This window comes from Sceloporus occidentalis, unplaced genomic scaffold (genome assembly GCF_023333645.1).
Source record: "Sceloporus occidentalis isolate IW3139 unplaced genomic scaffold, rSceOcc1.0.p SCAF_2, whole genome shotgun sequence".
NCBI classification, from domain to species: Eukaryota; Metazoa; Chordata; class Lepidosauria; order Squamata; family Phrynosomatidae; genus Sceloporus; species Sceloporus occidentalis.
Genome location: NW_028316982.1, coordinates 158,332,400 through 158,348,979, shown reverse-complemented (window position 1 = coordinate 158,348,979; position 16,580 = coordinate 158,332,400). Strand labels below are relative to the sequence as shown.

At 39.3% G+C, this 16,580-nt stretch overlaps 1 protein-coding gene across 8 annotated transcripts in view; it reads left to right on the top strand.

Moving 5' to 3' along the window:
- The window catches only part of NALCN (sodium leak channel, non-selective), a 300,415-nt gene that overhangs the window by 271,791 nt on the left and 12,044 nt on the right, over nt 1-16,580 (top strand). For all 8 annotated transcript variants that reach the window (XM_089511232.1, XM_089511233.1, XM_089511229.1 and 5 more), the window contains 4 exons: nt 1,744-1,892; nt 2,345-2,438; nt 4,089-4,221; nt 15,346-15,461. In XM_089511232.1, the coding sequence (XP_089367358.1) occupies nt 1,744-1,892; nt 2,345-2,438; nt 4,089-4,221; nt 15,346-15,461 (492 nt within the window). The remainder of the gene's footprint in view (nt 1-1,743; nt 1,893-2,344; nt 2,439-4,088; nt 4,222-15,345; nt 15,462-16,580) is intronic.

The window sequence follows — 16,580 nt, the reverse complement described above, 5'->3', positions numbered from 1 at the left end:
TATTCAAAATCTGCTCTTCAATAAATCTAAAGTAGAGCAAAACATATTGAAATACTGAAGAATAAGTAAAGCTGAATAAATAAAGAAGAGCTTTCTGAACCTAGCCATGAAATATATCAAGTGGTACCAAACGGTGCCATTTATCTGTTGACTGTCACTACTTACCCTGAAATAATACCCATAGACTTTTTATATTTAATCCCATTCAAAATTGGTTCTGCCATCATCATTTGGGTAATGTAATAAAGTTTATTCGGTCATTGACCAGCAAATATCATCATTTGGGTAATAGTAGCATAGTAGATTCTCTTCACTTGTTTCTAGGAACACCATCCCCAGTTACAGCAGATGTATCAAGGAATGCTTCGAGGTATTCCTCTTCCAAGAGTATTCCAGTTTAGCGTTAGCTGTGATGCTTGAACAAGCAGTGGAACTATGACATCAACCTTGTCCAAGGCACCACTAGCTTATGCATCTATAGCATCATCAGATCCTCTTATATTGCAACAAATACTTGTCAGTCTTTTTGGTTTCAACTCGCTTGCCTCCACCATCCTCCGCCTTGAGTAGCCTGTCATCTTGTCTCTACTTTTGTCAGTTATCTCCTCCAACCATGCTACCACTACTCATCAAAACCATGCTTTAATGCATTCTGTTTTGATTCATCTCCATTTTTTTTTAATAAAGCTAGTTGGACCTTTTCAGAACAGTTGCTGCACATGGCTAAGAGTTCAAAGGCTAGAAGTTAAACATCCTCCACCACTTGTTAGAGATCTGCTCTCTCATGAATGGTGATGGTCTTCCATCAATATCAATACCTATACTGCCAGTACTCCAATTCATCTTGGAGATGCTGAATTATAAAGTAATAGTTATCTGTAATGAGATACATTTTGTAAGACAGTGAAGTCACTGCAATTAGATTTCAGACACTACATTACAGGTTGAAATGACATTGGCCTTTTGGAGTTTTTCTCCCCTAACAAGTGAAGTTTTCTTATTACTATGAAAGTTACATTTTGAGACACATTTTTAGGCATTTTTAAAGGTGTTATTTTCCTAATTTACAAACATTACAGAAATTTACAATTCTTTCATTGTTAGCCTGTGCAGAATAATTCGTATCAATTGGACTCTGCAATCATGAACATTCACAGTTACTCTTTATCAGTGGCATCAGTAGGTGGTGTAGACTGCACCAGGTGACACCCCAGGGGGAGCAGGCAGCTGCGTTCCAGGCCATGTAGACTCAGTAGGCCATGGGGGTGCAGCTGCATGACCATGGCCCTGCAGGACCCAGAATGCAGCCACCTCCCTCCCCCCATGGCCTTCCAAGACACCCGTGGCCATGGTCGAGTGGGACCAGAAGGCTGGGGTGACTGCTGCAAGGGCCAAGCTTACCCCAGACCTCGCTGCCGTAATGCAATTGCATGTGCTCCAGCAGTGAGGTGAGGGGAGTACCCTTTTGCCCTCACCCCCTGGAAGCCCCATTCAGAAACCCCACTTCCTAACACTGGGTGACACCCTTGGTAGGAATGCCACTGCCCCTTATGTGTGACATGTTTTGTTCCATAACTGCTCACAAAAGTCAGGTTGTAAATTATCATGTATTCAGGCTGAGGTACCAACAATTAAAAAACAAGATTGGCCTTTGCTATCTCCCAGATTTTTTTTAAAAAAAAAGTTGGCTAGGGTTCATCGGTAGTCTGTTGAGTTTTCCATGCTTTCTTTCTCTCTTTCCAGGTGACCCTGAAGATGCTGTTGCTGACAGTGGTTGTCAGCATGTACAAGAGCTTTTTCATCATAGTAGGAATGTTCCTGCTGTTGCTTTGCTATGCTTTTGCTGGAGTTGTTTTATTTGGCACTGTAAAATATGGAGAGAACATCAATAGGTATGCCTCTTTTTCTACGCCATTAGAAAGTAATTGAAATGATTGTCTTGCTGCTTTAAAGCAAGGATGATTGTTGAGATTCCCAGGAAGCTGAGTCTAGTGCCAAAATTACAGAATCTGTCCTTGTGTGGTATAGCTAAGGACACACAAAATGCACATAGCACTGGTATTGTGCCACTCTTAGTCCATAGATCATAAGATGTTTGCATACTAGAAATATCTTCCTAGCCAGAGAGAGTAACAAAGAGAGTACTATACAGGGGGTATAATTTGTCTTCTCATTCTAAACCATTAGTCAATACATTGTGCTGTGCTCATGCTTAGATGCAATCAAGGAGTAGAGGAAGATAGGAAGAGTTCTCAGTGCCATGAAGTTTATATACCAAAGTTCCTTTGTGAAACACTGAATGAGATTTTTTTTTTTTTTTTTTTTTTTGGTTTATTTAAAACAGACATGCCAACTTTTCATCAGCTGGTAAGGCCATTACTGTACTCTTCCGAATTGTCACCGGAGAAGACTGGAACAAGATAATGCATGACTGCATGGTAAATTAACCAGAATTATAAAATCAACACAAACACTGGGGCTGCTCCACACCTAATGCTCTGAACGTCATGTTGCCTTAATAACTATTTGCTACCCTTGCTACAAACCTCATTTGTTCTGCCTCTGAGTATGTTAAAGCAGATTTGTGCCCTCTAGATGTTGCTGGATTGCAGCTCCAGTCAACAGTGATGATCATGGGAAGCGCAGTGCAACAAAAACTGGGGGAGGGGCACTTGTTGCCCTTCCATGTATTATAGGAATAAATCTATAAACATTTATGTCCAGAGAAATATGTCAGAAAATATTCATGCTATTTTCAAATTTAAATGTATTCAGCTTTATATAAATTGTAAGAAGATGGAAAAAACAACTCTACATATTACTAGCTAATAAATATTTGTCAGAGTCTGTTGAAAAGACAAATGTCAAAATGCTATATAATTCTGTCTTTTGTCCTGTTTTCCGCTGCATCTCTGGCATATGTAATGTTAATTTCGAAGGCTAATGTGGTTTTTATCTTGGACCACCTGCCTGAACACTCCATTGTAAACAAACTATGTACATATTAAGAAATCTGTCTGGATTCTGTCCTGGGAGCACATTTCTTCATTCTCCACATTGTTCATTTCAAAAGTATACAAGGAAAAGCCAAATTGTTTTGACCTTTGTTTTTTTGGATGACGAATAAGGATATGGACTGAAATCATGTTGGAGACATACTCTGGCATAATGCCAAATTACACAAATGTTTGTCATAGAATCATAGAATAATAGAGTTGGAAGAGACCGCAAGGGCCATCCAGTCCAACACCCTGCCATGCAGGAAATCCAAATCAAAGCATCCCCAACAGATGGGGATTTTATTATCATTTTATTATCATTTATTGTCCTTTTATTATCATTGCAGATGGAGCTCTCTGCCCATATCACCTATCTACCTGCCACCTGGTGACCCCATGGCTATTCAGTAGGTGTGTTTCTGCAGCTTAATGCATGATGAAGGTCATCCTGGAGTAGTCATCCTGGACCTCTTCAGGATGATATAATTTTATGAATCCAGTTGCAGAAACCAAACTGTTCAGTATCTGGGTACACAGGTAATGGAGGGGAACCCTAGCCACTAAATGGTAATGGAGGGGAACCCAGGATGCAGGAAAGAAGGTAATGAACAAGGAGAGAAGGGGATAGAATAGAGTTATGCCTGGTGAGTTTTATGCTCTGCCAGCTCAGTGCAGAGGCTCAGGCATGGTCAGTGCTTACAAAGCTCAGTATGATTTTCTATCTTCATTGAATTGGCCAATGAAACTGATTAGCAGTTTACTACAGCCAGACATGATGAAGGTTTACGTACCTTGATCTACTGAAAAAATGGAGCTCCACACCTCATTTGCCATCATACAAAGACAAACCTATGTTTCAAAATTATACACAAATCTGCCATTGCCCTTCTGAGTTCATGTCTCACTCTTGTCCTGCTATATATATATATCAGTGTTTTGTTAACTATTGCTGTTCTTGCCATTGTGTTAATGCCACTCTAGTTCCCCTATTTTGGTAATTTATCAAAATGTGCCTGCGTGTGCATATGTTAGTTTCATAACAAAATACATATGCTTTTTAAATAAATAAATAATTGTTTTCCTTTGAAGGTTCAGCCTCCTTTTTGTACTCCAGATAACAGCACATACTGGAAGACAGATTGTGGGAACTACGCTGGTGCTCTTATGTATTTCTGTTCATTTTATGTCATCATTGCATACATAATGCTAAATTTGCTTGTGGGTAAGTTTTAGTGATAATATACGGTAAAGGAAATCAATATTATATGTATTTATTATGGATTAGATCCAGACTTAATCATATTTAGAGTTGTTGGACGGGAGAGGTGTGCCTTCAAGTCATTTCCAACTTATGGTGCCCCTAAGTTGAACCTATCATGGAGTTTTCTTGGAAAGATTTGTTCAGAGAAGGTTTGCCACTGCCTTCCCCTGAGGCTGAGCATGTGACTTGCCCAAGGTCACCCAGTGGGTTTCATGGCCGAGTGGGAATTGAACCCTGGTCTCCAGAGTTGTAGTCCAGCACTCATGCCACTATGCCACGCTGGCCCACAAAATCAGTGGGACTTTAGTTAGTCATGAGGAGCCTAAGCCCCATTGATTTCAGTGGGTTTATTCTATGGTTGGTAATCATGTGGGCCCTATATGTCCATTTATTTTATATACTTGGGATTCATTTTTCATTTTCTTAGGGACCTCCAATTTGTTCATAGATACAAATATATAATTTAATTGAAATTAAAATGAAACAATATAAATGCCACGTAAATCTGAAAATGCACACAACTTAGTAAAATATCTTGTTAATTAGAACCCACAAAGCCTTTCAAACATAAACATAAACCATTAATGAATCCTGGGGAATCAATTCCATCAGGAAGACATTGTTATCATCCTGGCATCAAAAGACATTTCACATGGGAGAAGGAAAATGCTTGCTGTAATTTTCATATGAGCCCTGTGGAATGCCAGCTCACTCCCTTCTTGAACTTTCTAAATAAAATAAAGGTTGCAAGATAACTTTTCTGCCATTTTATATATGTAGAATTTTTTCCCCAAAACAGCACAAATCATGCTGTCTGGTCAGCAAGAACAAATATGGTCCCAAACACACTGCAGAAATAATCCAGTTTGAGATGGCTTTAACTGCCCTGGATCAGTGTTAGGGAATCGTGGGAACTGTAGTTTACTGTGACACCAGAGCTCTCTGACAGAGAAGGCTAAATGTCTCACAAAGTGTATTTTGGATCCATGTTTCATTAAGAAAGTAACATGTAAAGGAATAGATGTCATTTAGAAAAGAAGTTATTCTCACTTTGTAAGAAAGTGCATACTAATGAGATTGAGAGAACCTGTTATGCTTTTGGTTTTGCCTTTCTTGAATCTCATTCATGCTACAGTTGCCAATAAATGACATTAGAGTCCTTTTGATCAGAGATTTCAGCAGAATTATGCTTTTTAAAGGTCTTAAATCATCTAGAGGCTGGTGACATATTTTAGCTATTAAGCATCATCTTTCAGCAGCTTCTGATATATACCCCCTTTTTGTGGGTTCAGTTGCTATTTTGTGGATGATGTTGTTTCCACCACATTTAGGCTGAAACATATTGGCTTCTAATTAGTATGGGTTAAATATCATTAATGCGTAATATCTATCTCTCCTTCCTTCCACTCTCCTAACCAAAGAGACCTGAGGGTCAGTCCAGTCGTACCACAAACCCTGTTTCTGCTCCTGTGCAACGCCAGGTCCGTAAAAAATAAGACCCACATTATTTACGATCTTTTGCAGGATAAAAACTGCGACCTGGCGTGCATTACTAAGACCTGGCTTGGGCCTGAGAGCGAGGCTGTGTGGGCCCAGGCCCTCCCAGCTGGGTATTCAGTTCTGGACCAGATCAGGTTAGGTGGGTGGGGGGGCGGTGTTGCCTTGGTCCATAAAAACACCCTTTCCTTAACCAGGATCCCAGTCCGGAAAATGGATTACATCGAGTGTATTTACTTGACCCTGAAGGCCAGAGACAGCCTGGGGATTCTGTTGGTCTACCGGCCACCCCATGCGCTAACAGACTCCCTGGCCGAGCTGACACAACTGGTCTCGGAATTGGTGTTGGAGTCCCCAAGGCTTCTTGTTCTTGGGGACCTCAACATCCCTTTCGAGGCCAGTGATATTCCAACAGGTGCGGCTCAGGAGTTCATTACTACCATGGCAGCCATGGGCCTGTCTCAGTTAGTCTCAGGGCCGACGCATAGCGCTGGTAATACCCTCGATGTGACCTTCAGTACGGACATGGAGGCTCTGTGGGCAGAGATCTCTAATATCTCTCCCCTGTCATGGACAGATCATTTCTTGGTTGAGGCTCGAATCAAGGCTTCTTCCTTAAGCCCCCCCCCCCGGGGGTGGCGGACCGATTAGGGTGGCCCACCCTCGAAGGCTGATGGAACCCAAAAGGTTCCAAGAAGCCTTAGAGGGGTATATGGCTGGTGCTGACAGCGATTCTGTTGATGCCCTGACTAACATCTGGGATACAGATCTCTCCAGGGCTATACACAGTATCGCTCCCAAGCGTCCTTTCTGGCCTGCTTCTAATAAACAGCCCTGGTATACTGAAGATCTCAGGGAACGGAAGCGGGCTGTGTAACGACTAGAGCGTAACTGGCAAAGACATCAGCGCTTAGCCGACAAGACTCCTGGGCTCTCATTTTAGAGCCTACGGAGTGGCAATAGATGCAGCAAAGAATTCGTTCTTTGCTGCACGTATTGCGTCTGCAGAGTCGCGTCCAGCAGAGCTATTCAGGGTTGTGAGGGAGCTAACTCAGCTCCCCCCCTCCCTGAGCCCTATTTTGGAACCATCCAAAGCCTGCTGTGACGAATTTAACAACTTCTTTGCGGATAAAATCTCTCGGATAAGGGCTGATCTCAACGCCAGTATTCATGCAGATCCTATAAGAGAGGCGTCCAGAGCATCCGTGATCCCGGTTATACTGGATCATTTTGAGTTTGTTAGTACCGAGGAAGTAGACAAGATCCTTCGAAGTGTTAGGAGAACGACATGCTCCCTTGATCCCTGTCCCTCATGGCTGGCAGCTCAGGGGGGAGATGCAGTGTTAACACTCTTACACCGCATTGTTAATACTTCTCTAAGAGAGGGTCAGTTTCCATCTAAATTAAAATTAGCTGTGGTCAAACCCCTGCTAAAAAAGCCCTCCTTAGACCCCCTGATCCACAATAACTATCGGCCTATATCGCTGCTGCCTTTTTTGGGGAAGGTGATCGAGAGAGCAGTCGCTTTCCAGCTTCAATCGATCTTGGATGACACCGATTTTCTGGATCCATTTCAAACCGGCTTCCGGGTGGGCTATGGAGTTGAGACTGCCATGGTCGCCTTAGTTGATGATCTCCGTCTGAGCATGGACAGGGGAAGCGTGTCCCTGTTAGTGCTCTTGGACATCTCAGCGGCTTTCGATACCATCGACCATGGTATCCTTCTGGACCGCCTGAGGGAGTTCGGTATTGGGGGCACTGCCTTGCAGTGGTTCCATTCCTACCTCTCGGGCAGGTTCCAGATGGTGGAGCTGGGGGACTGTCGCTCCGATAAGAGGGCCCTTACATCTGGTGTCCCTCAGGCAGCGATTTTGTCCCCTATGCTTTTCAACATTTACATGAAACCGCTGGGAGAGATCATCCGGAGACACGGGGCGCGGTGTTATCAGTATGCTGATGACACCCAAAGAGTCTTCTCTGTGTCTCCGACTGATGCAGTAACTAAGGAAGATATCTCTCCTCTAGATGCCTGCTTGGAGTCGGTAATGGGCTGGATGAGGGAGAACAAACTCAGTGTGAATCCAGGGAAAACGGAAGTACTGGTGATAGGTTCCCCGGTTCCAGGTGGTGAGATCTGTCACCCGGTCCTGAACGGGGTCATGCTCCCCTTGAAGGACTCGGTGTATAGCTTGGGAGTACTCCTTGACTCGTCGCTCCAGCTGACTTCTCAGGTGGATGCGACGGTCAGGAGTGCTTGTCATCATCTCCGGCTGATACACCAGCTGCGTCCCTACCTGGACCGTAGGGACCTTGAAACTGTTGTACATGCTTTGGTAACCTCTCGATTGGATTTCTGCAATGCGCTCTTTGGGGCAACCCTTGTACCAAACCCGGAAGCTGCAATTGGTGCAGAACGTGGCAGCAAGATTGGTCGCTGGTAGCTCCAGGTCGGACCATATAACACCTATCTTGAAAGACCTCCATTGGCTGCCTATTCGGTTCCGAGCTCAATACAAGGTGTTGGTATTGACCTATAAAGCCCTAAATGGCTTGGGCCCAGGGTACTTGGAGGACCGCCTCTCCCCATACAATCCGCCCCGCACACTCAGAACATCTGGAACGAAACTGTTAGAGGTCCCTAAGTCAAATTTTGTGAGGACCTCACAGAGGGCTTTTGCCATCGTCGCCCCCTTCCTTTGGAACAGGCTCCTTGTAGAGCTCCGCTCCTCCGCGTCGTTAGTTTCTTTTATTTCGGCTAGCTTTCTCACCTTAGATAATTATTCTTTTTCTCTGCCCCATTGTTTATGACCTTGGATTATTGTAATTTGACCTTCCCATCTCCTGCCCCTGATATATGTAATTGTATTGATTCCTGTTCCTTTGTAGTGTTGTTTTTAACTTTGTACTGTGATGTTTTTAATCTTTTGTAAGCTGCCTTGATCATATTTATGGAAAGGCGGGGTATAAATAAAAATTATTATTATTATTATTATTATTATTATTATATGAATTATTAATTATTGTTTTAATTTTTTTTTATTAATATTTATTGAAGTTTCAACATTTAAAAACAAATAAAGAAAGCTATTTATAACCAATGCTTATAATATTCAACAGTTTACACCATACAAACCTTGTCTTTAGTACTTCCTAACCTTCAGTTCTTTTCTGCTTATTTATACATAAATTCATCCTTGCTTAATATGGCCCAACAATAATTCAAAGTCATTATTATGTACATATTTATCCCCTTCTTCTTATCCTACCTAGCCATGGTCTCTGGCTGCTTCGCCGGTAGGGGCTCTGCCTTAAAAATAGATGGCCTTGGGATCTACATAGCATTTATCCCTTCATTAAGTTTCCTAAGTCATTAAGCCAATAGTAACAGATACAAAATATACAATAGAGAGGGCATATATCATCTATAATATTCCTACTCCCACTACTACATTTCTTCCCCATTGTTCTTGAAGAGATTTTATGACAATGGTCCAGTCTTCTCTGTTCTTGCTTTGTGATTCATTACGAAGAGCCTCTGACAGTTTATCCATTTCCATCATATCAAGTAATTTATAGGTCCAATCTTCTTTGCGAGGAGTCATTTTGGATTTCCAATTACGTGCATATATTATTCTTGCTGCTGACAACATATAAAAAATTATTTTGCCACATTTCTTTTCCAAGCCAAAGTCTATTATGTTCAACAAGAATACATCAGGTGAAAACTTAAGTCTTACATCTATAAGTTTTTTAATTTCAAAATATATCATTTTCCAGAAGTTAACTGCATGCTCACATGTCCACCACATGTGATAAAGAGTTCCCTGAATTTTCCCACATTTCCAACATAAATTATTACTACAATTATACATTTTACTTATTTTTACTGGAGTTAAATACCAACGGTAAAAGATTTTGTAGTAACTTTCTCTAATGCTTTGACTGCAAGTATATCTAATTCTTTTTTTCCAGGAGTATTCCCATTGATCTAGAGGGATCACCACATCAAAATTTCTCGCCCATTTAATCATATTATCTTTGATTAACTCATCTTCCATTTGATGGGCCAAGATACATTTATACAGCCTTGATATTGGTGCCCTCTTATCTGATAATAGTTCTGCCTCCAGATTTGAGTCGGTATTGCCTATCCCCCCTTGTTTCTGATCCATACTGAAGCGTTCCCGCAGCTGTCTGTAGAAGAACCATGAAATATCAAGGCCTTGATTTAAAAGGCTTTCATGAGTTTTAATCTGATATTTCCCATCCCGCAAAACTAATAAGTCTTTATAATAGATCCATTCATCTTTTTTACTACTATATTTGAAAAAGGCTTCCTGTGGGGATGCCCACATTGGGATTTTATCACAAATTAGCCTTTTATACTTTTTCCATATCCTTAATAGAGGTCCTCTTACAAAATGGTTACTGACATCCCTATTTGCTCTTTCTTTATCATAGAAAAGGAACGCATGCCAACCAAACCTCAGGTTAGTGTGTTCCAAGTTTAATAAATCTTCATCCGTTAAACTTATCCATTCTTTCAACCACAATAGGCATGATACCTCAAAGTAGATTCTCAGGTTAGGCATGGCGAGTCCTCCCCTTTCACCTACATCTTGTAGGTATTTCATCTTTATTCTAGGTTTTTTACCTTTCCATACAAACTTTGAGAGACCCTTTTCCCACTCTTTAAATGGTTTCTCGTTTGTGATTACTGGTATTGTTTGAAACAAAAATAGGAACTTAGGGAGAATATTCATCTTTATAACTGATATCCTTCCCAATAATGATAAGCTCAGATCTTTCCATCTTTTTAAATCTTTTTTAACACAATCCCACAAATTCCCATAGTTATTAGCGAATAATTCTGAATTTTTATTTGTGATCCAAATTCCTAAATATTTGATTTTTTTATGCACTTTTATCCCAGTAATTATTTCCAGTTTTTGAGACTCGTTTGCTGTCATATTTTTCACTATAATTGCCGTTTTGTTCTTATTAATTTTTAAACCAGATATCAATTCAAATTTCTTAAGTTCCCTCATCAATTCCAAAGAATCATTTAAAGGATCACTTAAAGTCACCATAAGATCATCAGCAAAAGCCTTCAGCTTATATTCTTTTCTTTGAACTTGGACCCCTTTAATATTTGTATTTCTTCTTAAGGTTTGCAGCAAAGCCTCAAACACCAACAAGAAGAGAAGGGGGGAAAGAGGGCACCCTTGCCTTGTACCCTTTGTTATGCGCAGAACCTCAGTTCTTTCTCCATTTATCCATAACCTTGCTCCTTGATCTTGGTATATTGCTCCAACCCATCTCATATAGTTGTCCCCTAAATCAAACTTTCCCATTACACATTTTAGCAGAGACCATGAAACATTATCAAAAGCCTTCTCTAAATCAAAAAAGAAGGCTGCAAATTTCTTATTAATATACACTTCATGATAGTCAACTAAATTTAAATAGTGCCTAGTATTGTCTCTAATGTATCTTTTTGGTACAAAACCTCTTTGATCTTTATGAATGACTGAAGTGATATTTTTTTTCAGCCTTTCTGCTAAGATACTCGCAAAGATCTTGTAGTCGTTATTTAAAAGTGATATAGGTCTATAGTTTATCACTTGGGTCAGGTCTTTTCCCTCTTTTGGAATAAGGGATATAGTTGCTTCTTTCCAAGTTGTAGGGAAATATCCCTCCTTCAGATTATTCATCATATTTTTCAGTGGTTCTACTAATTCAAATTGAAAAGTCTTATAATATAAGGCTGAGAAGCCATCTGGGCCAGGAGCAGAACCAGATTTACTATCCTTAATGGCTTGAAGTACTTCTGCTGTGGTAATTGGCTGATTCATCTGAACCTTTTGTTCTGGTGTTATTTGAGGAAGGCTACTATTATTTACATATTGATTTATTTCCTTTACATCTTCTTCATGTTGATTGTATAAGTTCTTGTAGTAGTTATAGAAGATCTGTTTAATTTTATTTTGATCTGTAACAATTTGTTGGCCTTGCTGGATCTTAATTATCAACTTTTTCTCTTTTTTTTCTTTCAGTTTACTAGCCAGCCATTTACCCGACTTATTTGAATCTTGAAAGTTCTTTAGTCTTAAATATTTAAGCTTTTTTTCTATCTCTTCTATAACCAAGATAGACATTTGTTTTTGAAGTATTTTAATCTCCGAGTTAATCTTTGAGTTTGTAGGATTTTTATGCAATTCTTCTTCTTTTACTCTCAATTTGTCTGTTATCTCTTTCAATTTTTCTTGATGTTTTCTTCTCATTTCCGCATTTTTCTTTATGAAAAAACCTCTTAGGACCGCCTTCGATGCTTCCCAAACAATCATATCTTTAGTGCCTTTCCCCATATTTTCTTGAAAGTAATATTTAAGTATTTCTTTGGCATCTTCTACTATTTTGGGGGATTTCAAAAGTTTTTCATTTAATCTCCAATTATACACTGCTTTTTTAGCTTTGATTTTTAGAGAGATGGGATTATGGTCTGATAGAGATCGTGGCAAAATATCCATCCTATTCACTTGAGTAGAGAGACCTTTAGAAACTAAATAGAAGTCTATTCTTGAGCAAGATTTATGCCTACTGGAAAAAAAGGTATAGTCTCTCGCATTTCCATATAAGTGTCTCCAAACGTCTATTAAAGTCTGAGATTCCATAAGTTTAAAGAAGGAAGCCGGTAATTTCCCTTGTCTCTTCTTCTTCCCTTTACTTTGGGATCTATCTATTTCCGGGTTTATTACCGCATTCCAATCGCCCATCATAATCACATTCAAGTAATCCCAGTTCAACATCAGTTTATATAGGGAGTGATAAAACTTGTCCTTTCTTTCTTGAGGCCTGTACACTCCTACCAGAAGAATTTTCTGGTTTCCTGTCTCAATTTCAACTCCTATATAATGTCCCTCCTTGTCATTGAAGACCTCTTTAGCACTAATGTTATGTTTAACATAAATAACAATACCTTTTCTCCTTTTTTTAGAAGATGAGATAAATTCTTTTCCTAATTTCTTATTATACAATAGCCTTTCATCTCCTTGTTTTATATGCGTCTCTAATAAACAAATCACATCCTTTTTAAGTTTAGTTATGTAGTGGAATACCTTTTTCCTCTTAATCGGTTGGTTAAGTCCTTTTATATTCCAAGATAAACAATCCATCAATTCTAATTAGAGTTAATATAAGATTAGTTTCCCTTTATTTTTATTTTTTATTTTTCCCCCTTGAAATGTCATTTTATCATTAAAAATTTTTTGGATTACCTTTTCATCTGGATCCGATGGTTCTTTCTCATCCAAGGGGTCATCTTTGTTTTCATCCTTTCTATCATTATCATCTTCTCCTTCCTCGGAAGCTTCCTCTTCTCCTCCTAGGTCTTCAGTAAGACTGTCTTTTTTATTATAATCCTGATTATCTGAAGTATTTATGATTTTTTTCCCAAATTTTTTCCAAAATTCTTTCGCTTTTGAAACTGAATTTAATTTAAACCATTTTTGATTCCATTTCACCGAGATGCCTTCTAGTTTCTCCCATTTATATAATACTTTATATTTATTGAGGCTGATTGTTATAAACTTATAATTTCCTCTTTTTTGGAGAATCCTCTTAGGAATGTCTTTAAAAAATTTCAATTCGGATCCTTCGACTTCCAACGGGTTTCCATAGCTCAAGAACAGCAGCTCATCCCTGACTTTTTTTCTCACAAATGATATCACCACGTCCCTGGGAAGAGATTTTTCTTTAGCAATGGTGGAATTCACTCTAAATAATTTGTTTACGTCTTTAAGAAGATCTTGATAAGGTATTTCCATATATTCAGCAATTGCTGGAAGAAGATAGTCATATAAATTTTCTTGTTTTTGTTCTTTCAAGCCCCGAATTTTCAGGGAGTTTTCTCTCTGCTTCAGTTCATCCAAAGCTCTAGCATCTTGTTGTTGCTCTTGATGTTGCCACAATTCAGATGTTTTTTCCTTTAAAGTCTGTGATGTTTCTTCCAATTTATCTATCCTAGTAGTTATTTGAGAAACTTCCTTCCCCATCTCCTCCAAAGATTGCTTTATCCCTTTTAATTCGGATTTGAGTTCAGACTTCAAATCTGCTTTCACATCTCTTCTCAGATCCTTTATCTCCTGCCTGAAGTTTTTTTCCAAATCTTTTCCATTCTTTTCCATCTGTGCTGATAATCTCTTTATTTCCTCTATTATTGATGTCTGTTCCATCGAGTTTCTCCTATTAGCTTGGGATGACATTTTAACTGAGTTTTGTCTTGTGTTCATTATAGACACTTTTATCCTCCTTAATCACTTTATAACCCTCTTCTTTCTTCTTAAGGAACCACTTTCTTAAAGATTCCAAAGTAATGTGTTCAAACAATAGAGGCTACTCCCACTATTCCTAGTGGGATACAGGATACAGAGAGGGAGGAGAAAATAATATAATATTCAAACCCTGCAGGTACTTATCTGATTTTCCTTTATCCCTTTCTCCTTTGCTCCTTATATTCAGGGCTTTGTCTTCCTTTTATTTATTTGTTTATTTATTTAATATTTGCTTGGAGCTTCCCTCTTCAGTGGTCTTAGTACTCTTAATAGTCTTAATATTATATCCACCAAATACTACAGTCATTTATTTCCTTCTTGATTTAACAAATTTCTCTCTGCATCCGTTTTGCCACAGCTAAATTGCACTTTCCAAGCCTCTACCACTTCTCCTCTTTCCTTCCCTGTAAATTTACACAGCTGAGTTTAGACCATTCAAGCATGTACTCCCAAAGAAATGGTTTTAGAATGATTAATTTCTTCATTTACAGTTGGTTCACTTAAGTAGAGTAATAAATCAGAACTTTTTTGCCCAGCAAGCTGCAATAAATCAAAGCTTAGAAGTATCAGATAACAGTTTGTAGCAGTTTGTAGCAAATCGCTGCCACTCCCTCACAGTCTTTCCCAACAGCTTGTTTAATCACAGCTGCAGCTTTAGATGGCAATCCCTTCTCAGCAAGAAAACAACCAAAAGGCAGGCTGGTTCTCTTTCAACTTGTAAGTGTATAAGCACTAAAACTCCAAAGAAAATTGACTGAAGGTATTCAGGCTTTATGTCTTGTATACTTCTTTTTTCTCCAAATTAAAATAAAACCGGCAGAGGCGCTTGTAGCCTAGGCTTTTTCTCTCCCACGGGCAGGCTCCCACGGCTCCCTCCGCTTCTGTTGGGGCTTCCTTCGGGGCTCCTCCAGGATGCACCTTGAAATGCCCTTTACAAAAACCGGGAATTGAGCCTTTGTGGGGATCCTCTGGAACTCTCCTATCAGGAGCAGTTTGGCCCAGAAGCTGTAAATCACGCTGGGCTATCTCCCACGGGTCGAGAGCTGGCTGACAGAGAAACGCCAGCCTGCTCCTCACGCCTCCGTTCGCCGGCCGGAAGTGTTTGTTTTAATTATTTTGAAGTATATGAACATGAGATTGGTGTATTACATTTGTACCTTTGCTGTCCTCTTAAATCTAAGTTGCTATTCTTTCTTTAATTATTAGTAATGCATTCAAGATTTTATATAGTGTTCAATCTTTCTGCTTCCTATAGCTATAATTGTGGAAAATTTTTCACTGTTCTATTCTACGGAGGAAGATCAGCTCTTGAGTTATAATGATCTCAGACATTTTCAAATTATATGGAACATGGTTGATGACAAAAGAGAGGTGAGAGGTTTCACTATAATTCCCCAAGTTTCATTCAGTTGTTTGTTAGCTGTTTAAAAGGGAATCAACTGTCAGAAAGAAAAAAAACAAATGCAGTGTTCAAAGTACCTTAAAGGAACTGTATGTCAACTCTGAGTTCATATAGAGGGAAGAAATAAGTAGAGTCTTCCAACATCAGTTACGTTCAGACTGTGTACTTGAACATAACTTTCAATATGGGATTGGATATGCAGAGGCCTACAGTAATGAAAGGAATGGATTAACACTTCTGTATTGCCTAACTATGTGTTTTAGGAACAAGATTTAATAATGGTACAGTGAGAAATTGGGATGTGTAGATGCCTATCATGACAGTTCCCATAGCCACTCCTCCCAAAGAAGTCAAAAAATGCCATCAGCTGTGTCAATCCATGTTAACAAAAGAGTTTTAGTTGATCTCATCCCCATCAGAAGCAGCAGTTTCACATAGGTACTAGATCTTATAATGCTATTTAAGACAAAGCCACTCCAAAAAAATTTGCATTACATCATGGATCACTCACAAAAATATTTTGTCACTTAGGAAAGCCTTTTTTTTTTCTTTCCCAGCTACTGTAAAGACTAAAGCTAAGGTCAGAGAGAGCAGAGAAGCTGGGAGGGGGGGGAGAATGATGCCATGAACCCTGGTGATGAAAATATCGCTAACCTTGTGAGTCCTGGCTCCAGTACTGCTTAATGATCCAAAGCTCTCTTATAGACAATGGCATTACTAGGGAAGTGCAGGGGATGCAGACTGCACCAGGTGTCACCCTAAGGAGGGGTGACAGCACCACTCCTCAAACATCTGCATTTTGGCAGAAATGGGCTGTGATATTTGCCTGTTTCTGTTTAAAATGCTATAAGAGATTATATGAGTGGGATGAGGCTCAGTAAAAGGAGGAGAGGCCCCGGATTTTTTTACAAAAATTTAAAAAATTCTTTAAAACATTACATTTTACCACATTTTCACTTTAACCACATGAAAATATGCTTATGTAAGTACATTTAGGCTGTCCGTATGATATTGTAGTTTAAAGGTATAATTTTAATTTTGCTAGTTGTTTATGTCACAACTATTACTATTCAATTCAGTGATATATG